The 15,168-nt window shown below is 34.9% G+C and overlaps 1 protein-coding gene across 7 annotated transcripts in view; it reads left to right on the top strand.

Annotated features, from left to right (window-relative positions):
* SBF2 (SET binding factor 2) overlaps nt 1–15,168 on the top strand; it is a 516,757-nt gene that overhangs the window by 236,520 nt on the left and 265,069 nt on the right. For 6 of the 7 annotated variants that reach the window (XR_010147145.1, XR_010147144.1, XR_010147143.1 and 3 more), the window contains exon 3: nt 10,988–11,125. The exons of the other annotated variant lie outside the window; for it this stretch is intronic. Coding sequence is in view for 3 of the 6 variants with exons in the window: in XM_016920369.4 (XP_016775858.4) it covers nt 10,988–11,125 (138 nt within the window). In the remaining 3 variants the exon portion in view is untranslated. The remainder of the gene's footprint in view (nt 1–10,987; nt 11,126–15,168) is intronic. 7 annotated transcript variants of the gene reach the window in all.

Here is a 15,168-nt window from a genome sequence, read left to right as displayed (position 1 = left end):
CTTCTTTTTTTTTTTGGTGGAAGAACAGAATCTCACTCTGTCACCCAGGCTCAAGTGCAGTGTCATGATCACAGCTCTCTGCACCCTCAACCTCCCGGGCTCAAGCAATCCTCCTACCCCAGCCTTCTGAGTAGTTGGTACTACAGGTGCATGCCACTACTCTTGGTTAATTTTTTTTTTTTTTTTCCGAGACAAGGTCTCACTCTTCACCAAGGCTGAAGTGTGGTGGTGCGATCTCAGCTCATTGCAGCCTCTTATGCCTAGGCTCAAGTGATCCTCTGGCCTCAGCCTCCCAAATTGCTGGGATTACAGGCATGAGCCACCACGCTGGGTCTTTTTTCAAACTTTTGAAGAATATCTATATAATGTTCAGAGCACACATCTGACACTGCCCTGGCCTGGCTTGGCACAGACTTCAGTCTCCTAAAGCTTCTATTACTTTATTCACAAATCAGTTCTTCTTTGGTCAGTATATAGTTTATAATAACAGTTCTTTGTTATCACTTCTTTTCTGTCCTCTTTAGAAATGTATCAGGAAAAACAAAACAATTTTGGGGTTGCTTAACCTTTAAAAAGGAATTCAAGGATAATTAAACATTTTTGTGCTCAACTTGTGCATGCTCTAGAAAACCAGTTCTATTTCCCTGAGAAAATAAAAAGACATATCTGGAAATATTTATATAGTACTATGCTTATTTCAGCATTAATTATAAAAAATTATAAACATCTTAACCAACAATAGGGAATTGGTTATGATATTTTATCTATATCTACATGATGGTATATTCAGTTATTAAAAATAATTATGTTAAAAATATATAAATACATGGGAAAATACATGTTATAGGAAGGGGAGAAAAACAGGATTCATAACTATATATACAATATGCCCTCCTTTGGATAAATACACACACACACATACATACATACATACATGCATACCTTCAGAGATAAATGGTTGCTAGGAAATGTTACATGTTACAAAATTTATTTCACTTTCATTTTATTTCTTAAGTTTTTCTGCCATGTATTTATATTAGCATAAAACAATATGCATAAGGTGATTTATGAAGGTAATTTAGAAGTGAAAGAACACGGTTTATAGAAATGCAGAGACTTGGATTCTAGTCCTGCCAGTGCCACAAACTCTTCATGACCTTAATGTCTAACAGTCTTGGTTTCATTGTTTGTAGAATGAGTCTTGTGAGATATGGTTATATGTAAAATATCTTACAAACCTGAGGGATTATTATATTAGCACGTACCTTTTATTTGCAGATGGATGGCCTATTTGCAAGTTATCTACTTCATACATTTGGGCAATTAAACAAACAAGCAAGTAAACAAAGCGGGTGTTTGTAATGCATTAACATATAGAGTTTAGCAATGTCTAACAATTCCAGCCTTGCAAACTTGAAGTATAATTTGCTTATAGGTTATACTAAGTTCTTAAAGAAAACTAGAGATAAACAAAGACAGAAGAACATCCTGAAAAGGATTCCCCCATTGCCTATTCCCAGATACGTTGTTAACATTTTTATGGGCATGGTATGTGTGAAATGGTGAAGTCAAGGTAGAAGGGAGTTGTCAAAAACAAGTCATTGCTCATACACTCGTGCATGTATCAAAACGGTATTGTGAGATTATGTGGTATGTTTTGCCACTACAAATATATGTGTTTTCTCAGTGACTTGAAAAAAGGAGGGCACAGTGTTAGGTCAGTCTGTTATGACAGTCGATTCTAAACATTTTGGGTTTTGCACCTGTGATAGCTTTTTTTTTTTCCTGTTTGCCTATAAAGACACTGGGGAGAGAAAAATCCTGATTTTTATCCTGTTTGTATAATGCTTATCATCCTGCTTACTATCTTTTAGTGACTACTCTCCAGCTGTCTAAACATTTTCCTCACATTCCTGTCAGAAGTGTGACTTAAACCCAGGTTCAAGAATTGTAATGTCCACATCCTCATTGTTTATTTCTCTAACACATTTTTAGTTAAGAATGGAAAAGACTAAACCAGCTAGCATTGTTATATTTGAAATCCAAATTCTATGAGGAGTACTTCTCATTAAATTGTGAGTTTGTATTCTGATACTCCCAAATCTATTATTGCTTAATCTTATGATACAGTGAATTTGAAAAAGACTCATTTAACTGCAGGTTAGGGTCATTTCTTTTCATCCTTTGAGAAAGAATTTTTGTAAACTGTGTAACATAGACTATGTCTATGTTACTGTATTTTATTTGAGAATATAGAATTCAAAATTTCCTATAAACTATGATTCTAATGGTATTTTTAAATGCACAGTATATTTAATGTCATTTACGTGTGAAATAGAGGATCTCATACGTAACCAGTGTCTAGTTAACTATCTTAACAACCTCTTTGTGAAAAATTTAGTAAAAAAAATCTGACCAGGCCAACCATTAATTACTATACTATTTGAGCTGTGGTCACATTAAGCTGAGTTTTGAAGAAGTCTATTGGATTTGAAAATTGATCCTTGGAATTTCCCAAAAGTTTTAAGGGTAATACTTTTTTAATCACAGAATTATTCTTATAGTGTAAACTAACATATTTATGAGGCTATTTAAGTAACTAAGGTGGTCTTACTACCTAAACTCTCATGTTCTTTTTCTGGATGTTATATGTTTATTATTTTCTATTAGGAGAAGGAATTTTCTTATAGGCTTTTTAAAAAGAGACACATTTAATTTAAATGTTATACATTAAAACATGGCTCAATAGCTAAAAATTTATGGATGCAGATGAAGGTCTTGGGAAATACTGAAAACCTATAATATTTCACCTTCAAGAGATCATTCAATTTAATCACAGTGCTATGGACATTTTTGTTATTCTGGTATATTTTTCTTATATTGTCTATATGTGCAAAGCATTTGAGAAAAATGGGCACATTAATAGTTATTTTTTCTAGTTTCAGGCAGCAAAATATCTGACTGCTCATTTAATAGATCTGCTGTAGTTTCCCGCTTACCCATGGTTTTGCTTTCTGTGGTTTTATTTACCCATGGTCAACTGAGGTCCAAAAATATTAAATGGAAAATTCCAGAAACAATTAATTGGTTTTAAATTATGCACCATCTGAGTAGTATGATGAAATCTCACACCATCCCACCTGGGATATGCATCATCCCTTTGTCCAGCTTATCCACACTGTATACACTATGCACCCATTAGTCACTTAGTAGCCATCTTATCTGATTTACCATCAGAAGGTCAATAGTAGCCTATAGCTATGTTACAATGTTTATGTCATTCACCTTTCATCTCATCACAGAGGCATTAAATCATCTCACATTATCATAAGAAGGGCAAGTATAATATAATAATACATTTTGAGAGAGACCCCATTCATATAACTTTTATTATAGTCTAATATCATAATTGTTATATTTTATTATTAGTTATTGTTCATCTCTTACTATGTATAACTTATAAACTAAACATCATTGTTATGTATGTATAGGAAAAAACATAGTACATATAAGGTTCCATATACATACATACATAGTACATACAGGGTTCGGTATTATCCACAGTTTTAGGTAACCACTGTGGGATCTTGAACATATCCTCCATGGATAAGAGGGGACTTATATGCCTATATGTATATGGTTATAAAAAGTTGCATTGTTATTTCTGTTAGGTAACTTCAGTTTGAGAAGTCAAATATATTTGGTAGAATTAGAACTAAAATGAAGGGATTTTGTTTGTCCTTATTGAAAACCTGTAGTTTCTTTAAAGATGTGAAAATATGCAGTCATCATTCTCTAGTGTATGTTTTTTAGTACCATTTACCAAGCCTAGTGATTAGCTAATGATATGAATGACAGACTTCTATGAGAATGGGATTATTTGCTGTTAATTCACAGAACTGATTCACTTTTTATCAGAGGGGCAGTTTGTGGTGGTGGTAGAACTGATGATGCAGGCTGTATCGTTACATTATGTTATAACCTAAGCTCACATACTTCCTTCCTGATTCTGAGGCTCATTTTAGAAAATGATGTACCTTATTCACGAAAGAAGTTTGTTGAGAGAAAGTAAAAGGATTTTGAAAGATATTTTTGGCTTTTATTGTAGCCTGATAAAACTTTCCAGTTCTACCAAGGATTATACCGTTCTGCTACCCAAGTAGTTTAAGCCAAGGATAGTTACATGTTAACACCCATTCTCATTAAAATAGCAGTTCCCATACTTTTAGTCTCAGTACCCTTTATACTGTCACAAATTATTGAGAATTCTAAAAGAGTTTTATGTGGTTTTATCAATTCATTTATATATTAGAAATTACAACTAATTTTTTTTTTTTTTAAGATGGAGTCTCTCTCTTGTTGCCCAGGCTGGAGTGCAATAGCACGATCTTTGCTCACTGCAATATCTGCCTCCCAGGTTCAAGCGATTCTTCTGTCTCAGCCTCCCAAGTAGCTGACATTGCAGATATGTGCCACCACACCCAGCTAATTTTTATATTTTCAGTAGAAGTGGGGTTTCACCATGTTGGCCAGGCTGGTCTCAAACTTCTGACCTCAAGTGATCCACTCACTTCAGCCTCCCAAAGTGCTGGGGTTACAGGCGTGAGCCATCGCACCCAGCCACAACTAAAATAAAATTTGTTTTTAAATTTACCCACTTTTAAATAACAAAATCCCATTCCATGTTAACAAAAATACCATGTTTTTATGAAAAATAACCATCTTTTCCAAAACAAAAAAATACAGAAAAGAGTGATACTGTGTTACATTTTTGTAAATGTCTTTGATATTTGGCTTCATAGAAGCAGCTGGATTCTCATACCTGCTTTTGCATTCAAGCTCTTGTGATTTGATTTTTTTGGTTGAAGTATATGAAGAAAATCAAATCTCACAAATATGTCATTGGAAAAGGAAGGAGTATTTAGTAGCTTTTTCAGATAATTACGGATACTTTTCTTTATATACTGCTCCAATATCCAATGAATAGTAGTTTCTTAAAGGTTAGTTACAGTGTGGAATTTGTAACCACATCTGTGAACTTTTCTTATGGTTACATTAAAATCTGTTGGTCTACTGGGCACTTTGAATGGGTCTTTCACATGCATGATTTTATAATATCATGCACTGGTCATTTGGCAAATATGGGTTTAGTGAGTTATATACAGCTTCCAAATATTGACACATGTCACTATATAATACTTAAAATATAAATTAACTAATAGTATGATAATATTTGTCATAGAAGTCTTAAAATATTACAAAACTCTCAGGTACTTGAAAGCTTATATTTTATCATTGATAACAAATTGTCTTAGATCTTTATATTGAAGTGACAGGCCCAGTTGATTTCTGTTGAGAAAATGTCTGCCAAATACATGTCTGCCAAAATATGTTTGGCATATATAATGCCAGTTATAATGAAATTAAAATGTTTATTGCCTCATCAAGGGCCTTTTCAATTAAAACTGACTTTTTTATTGCAAATGTGCAGCTATAAAGAATACAGCAATTACTAGTATAGTTTGGTGCCACTGCTTTGATTCCTATTAAGACACAAGCAGTTTTACTCACAGTAAAGAAACAACCAATATCTTAGTTTTATTATGAAAATAATTTTGACATTGGGGACTCTTGATAGCTGCTATTCTAGAATAAAAAGGCTTATTGCAGTCACAAATAAGCCTGAGATATAGGGTTATGGAATTTAGTATAGATGGGTTGTTGAGAGAAAAATATGTGGATATCAAGGGCCAGTTTTTCATATCTGCAGCTTCCTGAGGGCTGACTGTGGGACTTGATTATCTGCAGATTTTGATATTAGTGAGGGGACCTGGAACCAATCCTCCACAGATACCAAGGGACACATAAAGATAATGATGTCGGCTTTTCTTTACCAGATTAGTATTAATAGATAAAAAGTTCTAGGGAAATATAGAGGAGGATAGGTTATTATTGTTGTTGTTATTCATAATAAAGATGGTTTTGGAGTATAGTAGAGGAACAGCGTGGCCTGATTCTTTGGTTTGGAGAGGGCGAGAGAAGCTAGGAAGTTTCAAAGAAGACTTCATAGAATAAATGATTCTTAAGTTATCAATAATATTTTGAATAAATTGCTATTTTAAACTAAATATGTAATAGAAATGTTTTTACTGATTTGCTAATTAAGGTACAGTTAAGCCTTTCTCTAGAGAAACTGTGAACATGATTAACATCCCTCTCCAAATGTAGGAAATCATGTCGATCTTACTTCTCTGATATCTCTAGACTCATACAAGGTAGGCAATGAGACAGTGAAAGGAGGAGCTAGTTTTGGAAAACGTCTGTACAAAAGAGGAAAATGTCAAAGAGATGGGGATAGAAACATGGGTTGGATCAAAGGGGGTAATGGTCATAATACCTAACATTTACGTCCACTGGATTATATGCCAGGGGCTTCTCTGAGCACTTTGCATGTGTATATAAGATCAGTTGAAGGTATTTGTGTAGTCTACTTCGGGCTCCCTATTCTGTTTCGTTGATCTCTTTGCCTATTCTTTTGCCAGTACCACACTGTCTTGTCTACTATAGCTTCCTGGTAGGTCTTAAAGTTTAGTAGTGTCAGTCTTCCAGCTGTTTTTCTCCAATATTGTATTGGCTATCCTGGATCTTTTGCCTCTCTTTATAAACTTTAGGATCATTTTGTTAATATCCATAAAATAACTTGCTGGGATTTTTGTTGGAATTATGTTGAATCCGTGGGTCAAAGTGGGACGAACTGACATTTTGTCAGTATTGAGTCTTCCTATCCATGAACATAGAATCTCTCTTCATTTATTTAGTTCTTTGATTTCTTTCATCAGAGTGTTATAGTTTTCCTCATATAGATCTTTTGTGTATCTTGTTAGATTTATACCTAATTATTTCGTTTAGTGGAGTGCTAATGTAAATGGTATTATATTTTTGCCTCAAATTCCACTTACTTCTGACATAAAGGAAAAGTGGTTGATTTTTGTATATTAACTTTGTATCTTAGAACTTGTTTTTAATTGCTTATTAGTTCCAGGGATGGGGTTTTTTTTTTTTTTTTTTTTTTTTTTTTTGTCCTTTCAGATTATCTGTTTACACAATAATGTCATCTGTGAACAAAAGCAGTTTTGTTTCTTTCCTCCCAATATATATACTTTTTATTTTTTTCATTTTATTGTGTTAACTAGGACTTCTAGGATAATACTGAGAAGCAGTGGTGAAAGGGGCATCCTTACTTTATTCCCCTGATCATTCTTGGAAAGCTTTGAGTTTTTCATCATTAAGTATGATACTAGCCATAGGAGTTTTTTTTTTTTTTAAAGATATTCTTTATCAAGTTGAGGAAGTTTCCCTCTACTTCTAGTGTACTGAGGCTGTTTATCATCAATAGGTAATGGATTTTGTCAAATGCATTTTCTGCATCTATTGGTATGATCACATGATTATTATTCTTTAGCCTGTTGATATGATGTAATGCTTTAATTGATTTTTGAATGGTTAACCAGCCTTGCATGCCTGGGATGAATTCCACTTGGTCATGATATTATTTTTATTCATTGTTGAATTCAACTTGCTAATATTTTTGCTTTTATGTTTATGAGCAATATTGGTCAATAATTTTTATTTCTGTAAATGTCTTTATCTGGTTTTGGTATTAGTATAGTGCTGGCCTCATAGAATGAAGAAGGTATTCCCTTTGCTTCTGTTTTCTGAAAGAGGTTGCAGATAATTGGTATACAGCTGTCCTTTGGAATCTGCAGGGGGGTTGGTTCCAAGAATCCCCCACACATACCAAAATCCGAGGATGTTCAAATGTTTTATATTAAATGGTGTGGTATGTGCATATAACCCATGCATATCCTCCTGTATATTATAAATCATCTCTAGATTACTTATACCTAAGACAATGTAAATGTTACGTAAATAGCTACTATCCTGGATTTTTATATATGCTATTTTTATTGTTGTATTGTTATTTTTCTTTTTTTTCAAATATTTTTGATCCGTGGTTGGTTGAATCCACAGATGTCGAACCCACAGATACAGAGGGCTGACTGTAACTTCTTCCTTAAATGTTTAAAAGAATCCACCAGTCAATCCATCTGGGCCTGGTGCTTTCTGTTTTGGAAAGTTATTAATTATTGATTCAGTTTCTTTAACAATATAGGACTATGCTGATTGTCCATTTCTTGTGTGAGTTTTGGTAGATTGTGTCTTTCAAGAAATTGGTACATTTCTCTACATTGTCAAAGCTGTGGGCATAGAGTTGTCCATAATATTCATTGATTATCCTTTAAAAGTTCATGGGAACTTTTGTGTGGAGGAAAAGTTAAATATTAAATTTGAACTCAATTGAACGTGGACACAAACAATGGTCTCCAAGTCCTGGCACAGGTTGTGTGAGCCCCTTCAGGCGTTCGTCCAGCACTGTTTCAGAGAAATCTCTATTTCAATCTATTCCTATACCTTGGTTATTGAAAAGCAATAGGCCGGGTGCAGTGGCTCATGCCTGTAATCCCACCACGTTGGGAGGCCAAGGCGGGTGGATCACTTGAAGTCAGGAGTTCAAGACCAGCCTGGCCAACATTGCAAAACCCCATCACTACTAAAATACATAAATTAGCTGGGCATGATGGCGGGCACCTGTAATCCCAGCTACTCAGGAGGCTGAGGCAGGAGAATCACTTGAAACCAGGAGGCAGAGGTTGCAGTGAGCCAAGATCGTGCCACTGCACTCCAGCCTGGGTGACAGAGCAGGACTCATCTCAAAAAAAAAAAAGAAAAACAATAGATAGTCGCAAAAACAAGTTGACCTTTTTGTGTTCCTTGAGTCCAGTCACAAAGGGCCTTCATGACTGGACCTCCTGCCAAACAACTTGTTACAAAAACAGCTAGGGTCCCACACTGTGCTGAAGCTTCATGAGACCTCTCCTTGTCTGTGCACAGACAAGTGGCTGACTATAGAGCCCAGGCTGTTGCTTCCCAGTCTAGTGGTTGTTAGAAACAAGTGCTTGGTGCTGCAAAGTGAAACCAGCACTCAGGCAAAAAGCGTTCTCAGCAAGGCAATTTACTTCTGCAGAAGGGTGCTCCCTGCATCAGCCACGATCACAAGAGCACATTGAACAAATAGGGTAGATCCACGATTCGCAAGGGAGTGGGTAGAAGTGGTTCTTCTGCTATGGCACAAGATGCGTCTGGACATGTCTGGGCAAGTTAGGGCACAGCAAGAGCAGGAGGGCTGCTTGCAGGCTAAAAATGAGAAAGTACAAGGAGGTGGGGCCTTCGAACCAAGGACATTACACAATTAAACCCTTTGAAGAGGAATTCACCACCTCTGGCATGGTGAATCCTCCATAGTCTGGTGAGTGCGGTGTCCAACTCTGGAGCCCAGACTGTTGCTTCCCAGTCTGGTGGTGAATCCTCCATAGTCTGGTGGGTGTAAAGACATTTATCTCTTTTCCCTTCTCCCCTTTGCATTGCAATTTGCTTATTATATCATTTGCTTATTTTATTACTTTGCTTATTATATCATTTGCTTATTATATCTACATTGCCATTTACATGGGATAAAGCTTGTTTACCTTTAAAGGTATTGTATGTGTGCCTTTTCTTCTCCTCTCGCGGGTCTCCCGCCCAGAACAATCTGTACTGATATCCCATCTTTCATTTCATTTGTTAGTAATTTGTGCCTTTTTTTTTTTTTCTTAATTAGCCTGGCTAGAGGCTTATTGAGCTTTTCAAAGAAGCAGCCTTTTATTTTATTGATTTTTCTCTACTGATTTTCTGTTTTCAATATCATTGATTTCAATTCTAACTTTTATTTTCTTTATTTGCTTACTCTGGATGTAATTTGCTCTCCTTTTCTAGTTTCCAAAGGTCAAAGCTTAGATTACTGACTTCAGATCTTTCTTCTTTTCTAATATGTGCATTCAATGATAGAAATTTTTCTATAAGCACTGCTTTCATCACATCCCACAAATTTTGATGTTTTATTTTCATTTTCAGTTAGCTCAAAATATTTTTTAAATTTCTCTTGAGATTTCGTCTTTGACTCATGTTATTTAAAAAGTATTGTTTGGCTGGGTGCAGTAGCTTATGCCTATAATCCTGGCACTTTGGGAGACTGACACAGGAGAATTGCTTGAGCCCAGGAGTTCGAGACCAGCCTGAACAACATGGAAAGACCCTTTCTCTACAAAATAAAAAATATTAGCCAGATATACTGGTAGGCACCTGTAGTCCCAGCTACTCGGGAGGCTGAGATGGGAGAATCGCTTGAGCCCAGGGGGTTGAGGTTAAAGTGAGCTGTGATCATGCCACTGCACTGCAGCCTGGGTGATGAAACAAGACCCTATCTCAAAAAAAAAAAAAAAAAAAAAAAAGTGTTGTTTAACCTGCAAGTATTTCTGGATTTTCCAGCTATCTGCCTGTTATTGATTTCTAGTTTAATTCTGTCATGGTCTAACAGCAGACATTCTATGATTCCTCCTTTTTAAATTTGTTGAAGTATGTTTTATGGACAAGAATGTGGTCTGTCTTGCTGAACAAGATATCTCTTTTTTTGTAATGAATTGAAGACTCTCAGATTCATATGGAAATTTTAAAATAATTCTATTTTCCCTCAATGATACATATTTTGCCCTTGATTTCTAATGTATTCCATGATTTGTTCTCATAGTTAGGGGGATGTCTTTCATTTTGATGCGGTATTCCTACATATGCCAACCTAGGTCTCAGAAATGGCACCCAGAGTGGCAACTGTGGGAAATCGAGGCTATCTTCATGAAATATATATGCACATTGGTGAAAGTTTTCAACATTATGAATCTGTACATTAACTTTTTTTTAAATGTTGGCTTTAGAGTCATACCACATCAGGTAGGAATTTGTTAAAATGGGCAAACATTTAAAATTTCTCAGAGATTAATAATTAACTTTTATTGTTTTTAAATGTTACATTTTTTTTTTCTATTTCATTTAGTTTTGTCAGCCTGGCGGGTGGCAGCTGTCCAGAGAGAGGAAGCAGCCAACGTTCTTTGTGGTTGTCCTGACAGATATTGACTCAGATCGACATTACTGCTCATGCCTAACCTTCTATGAGGCAGAGATCAATCTTCAGGTACAAAAACCTTTACTAGCTAAAGTACAGTCGAAGTACAACATTTAGGAATGTTTTTTATATGCCATATTTTTGTTACAACTGCAAGTTTGAGTTTTATGGGCTAGCATAAGAAGGCATGAAGAAATTTTTATGTTTAAGGTTGGAGAGGAGAGCAACATGTTAAAATTACTTTCCAGATTTAATTGTCCTTTTTCAAAACATTGATCATAATCTGAATATTTCTAAAAATAGTGCATCCTTGAATTGGTTTATTAAGAATATTAATTTCTTCTCTTGGTGAACCTATGATTTTGCCTGCTAGCCCTTCTCCTGGGAGGTCTTTCATAGAATGTGGAACATTTACTCACAGTGTTTGCAAATCATTATGACAATGCTTGACATTATTGTTTAAGCACCCAAATGTTAACTCATTCTTCTTAGGGGTGGTATTATCAACATGATCAGGCAGAAATTCATAAGCTAGAACTATGAAGATATATAAAATAATTGCTCTTTCAGACTATTGGTTGAGGTTCTTAGTTTCACATTACTGGCTCTACTTTCTCTAAGCAGAAAGGAGTCATAACAAAGTATTTGGCAACTTGTGAAATTTTAGGGGTGAGGGACAAGCAGGGAACCAATTCTGGGTACTAGGAACAGCCCAGCTTGGTGCTATTCTCATAGAAACCATGTTCCTTCCACCTTTTACCACTTGGCACTTACAATGCTGGGTATATATCAGACATTATAACCTTCACCATAGTTGTGCTAGAATATCCATTCTCCTGCAGATATTCACACTGCTGACTTCTGCTTTAGTCTCATACTGCTGACTTCTGCTTTTAAGTTTTACATGAGTTGTTTCTTTGGTGGAAGTAAGATTGTATACAGAGCCCATTTTGCCCCAAAAAGTGTAGGGTTTTTTTTTGTTGGTGCTGGTGGTGGTGGTTTTTCTTTCCAGGCTCTATAATACAAGAAGGAAACCATAAAGGGGACTTTGAAGATATTGAGTAAGCCAGTTTGCATAATCTACTGTAGTTTCTGCTACGTATAGAGTATCATCACTTGGGGGAAAAGATTGGCCTGCTTTCTGAAATGGCTTAACAAAGGAGTATTTGGTAGTTTTGATTATGTTTATTAAACTCTAAGATCTGAATTTTCTGGATGCAGAAATCTGATTTTTGAGTACAAGAAGAGACAAATTACCTTTCATGATGCAGACTCATTATTCAAGTTCATTAGACTGATGTATTAAAACTAACATGCTAGACTACTAATTTATAGGAAATGTGAAGAGTGCTGAAAATGCATATAGAACAAAACATGCATTATCAGCACACTGTCTTCCTGTCACCAAATCTTAGTAGAAAGCCATATCAAAGTCTGGAGTTTTCATTATGGAATCAAACTAACCGATATTTGATGTTAAATACTTAAAAACTATCAGACTAACATAGCCTGTTGCTTCTATTTGAAGTTAGAGATTACTGTATGTTATCAATGCGGACAGAAAACTTTCAGTCTGTGACTTTAAGTCTCCTCTCCCCTGGATAATGTTTGGATGTATGTTGCCAACAAATAGCTAATCAAATTCTCATTTTTATCAGTTCAATCTGAATAAGTTAGAGAGTGTTCTCTAGCCCAAGAACCACTCTGTCTCTTTTATTGGCCTTTCATTTCTCTGTTGATCTTTAGCATTTAAGTTAATGCTGAGAATTCAGTATATTCTGTTATTTCCATATTCTTGAGGGTATCGCTTCACAACTCCTTGGAATTATCTAATGAAACTAACTATAATTGTTTAGATTCTCCCTCTTCACTATTCACCCCTCTTCTTCTAGACAAACTGACAGAAAGGCAATATATTGACATTATATTAATGGCAGATGTTTATAAATAGGTTCTAGGAATTCTTGGGTATTTTTCAAACTTTTAATTTGGAAATAATTTTAAACTTACAGAAAAGTTGCAAGAATAATGCAAACATGTATATAGCCTTTACCCATATTCACCTGTTGTTAATATTTTGCCCCATCGTTTTATTTGAGGTCTTTCTTCCCTACCCTTCTTTCCTCTCTTTATCCCTTCTTCCCTCTTCCCCTCTCTCCTCTCCCCATCTCCCCCATACACACACACACCTAAATTCTTTAGTATATGCTTCAGAGGTACATGAACAGTACGTAAACAGTACAGTTATCAACCTCAGGAAATTTAACATCAATATAATAAAACCTACTATCCATATTCCAATTTTGTCATTTGATCTAATAGTGTCCTTTATAGCACCCCCCCCATCCCTTTTTTCTTCCAGTACAGGATCTAGTACATACTACATATATTGCATTTAGTTTTTATTTCTCTTTCGTCTCTTTTCATCTGGAATAGTTGTGCTGCCTTTGTCTATAATGTTGACATTTTTAAATAATGTAGCTTCTCACCCCCCATTTTTAATACAATGTTTCTTATTTTCTGTTTTCCAGTATCTCTCATTGTTAGTTTCAGGCTGTGTCAACAGTTGGAATATTACCTGTGTTCCTTCTAAGGGCATCCTTCTAAGAGTACACATCCGGAAGTCCACAATGCCTGTCTGTCCCTCACTGATGATGTTAATTTTGGTAACTTGGTCAGATGATTGTCAGAATTCTCCACTTCATAGTGGCGATTTTTATGTTTGCAATTAATAATCAGTCTACTAGAAGACACTCTAACACTATGCAAATATCCTACTATCATCAATCATGTTCCCCTAGATTTCAGCATTTACTAATGATTCTTGCCTATAGCAATTTTGATTCTGATAACAAAAAATGATTATTTTCTAACTCCATACTCCCTCTATTTTTAGCAGTCAGCAGTTGACCTTTTACTATAAGCAGGAACTCTCTCTTCCTGTCTGTTTGAGCTACACATACATGGATTCAGGTTTTTTTTTTCAATAATATGTAAATCATTAATGGTTTTTATTATTTTATTGCACAAATTATCCCATATTTGACCAGCGTTCACCACTCGGACAGATTCCTGTGTTCTTTTCACAGATCTCCTTTTAGAAAAAGTACTTTTTAACTTTTCATCATAACAAGTTGATCTAGGATCATTTTATTCCTTCCCTGCCTCTGCCTTGAAATCAGCCATTTCTTCAAGGAGTCTGACTCCTTTGAATAGGGAATAATATTAGAAGCTAAGATCTGGGTTCTTGTATAGTTTGAATCCATATGTCAAGAAGTTATTTTTCTTTTTAGCTTAGATATTTTCCTACTTGCCATTTTAAGTGGACCCAGAAATCATAATTTATTTGTTACGATCACCTTACAAAAGGTTACAGTCTGCTTCATATCAGTTTTTCCAAGATTTTGAAAATGCGGATAGGTTGTGAGAATTCCGGATTCTATATAATTGTACTTAGGTACTAGCCAGAATTGTAAGACCACTTTTCTGGAAGCATAAGTTAATGTCTTTTGGGCTTGGTCGAAAAGAGGGATAAACAATGAAGCAGAATTTGAAAAAAAAATAGAACCCAGAAGATGTTTCTTTCTTGTCATCAGTAAAGTTGTTTTCATTTTTGGCATGAACTGTTTATGTCCCTTTAAAAATGTGTTTTTCTTTTCTTTTTGGATCATATCATCAGTTCAAAATAGATCTTTTAATTCTTTTTTGGTGTGAATTACTTCATACCAAATATACTATGACACATTATTTGGAAGCCTAAAGAGGGGGAACTTAGGGACATACACCATCCAGAATGTGATTGTGCAACTTTAAAAATGTTAGCTCTGTTATCTTTCCAAGATACAGTAACACTGTCAGTAATCATAAGCAAAACTTGGCATTAAACTTTTGATAATATGTTCCCAAAATTACTCAACTAGGTAATGTGATCCTAAATTTTTTTAAGTAATCAGCAAAATATGATAGATTTACATTGACTTTTATTCCTTATCTAAATAATCATTTGATTATCTTAAAATATGTTAAAAGTATAAAATTTTAAATATCTAAAATTTAAATTTAGTTCTATATCTTTTTAAAGTTATTTCATATGTTTATATACTTGTCTCTGA

Source organism: Pan troglodytes, chromosome 9 (genome assembly GCF_028858775.2).
Source record: "Pan troglodytes isolate AG18354 chromosome 9, NHGRI_mPanTro3-v2.0_pri, whole genome shotgun sequence".
Taxonomy (NCBI): domain Eukaryota; kingdom Metazoa; phylum Chordata; class Mammalia; order Primates; family Hominidae; genus Pan; species Pan troglodytes.
This window is presented reverse-complemented; position numbering and strand designations above follow the sequence as displayed.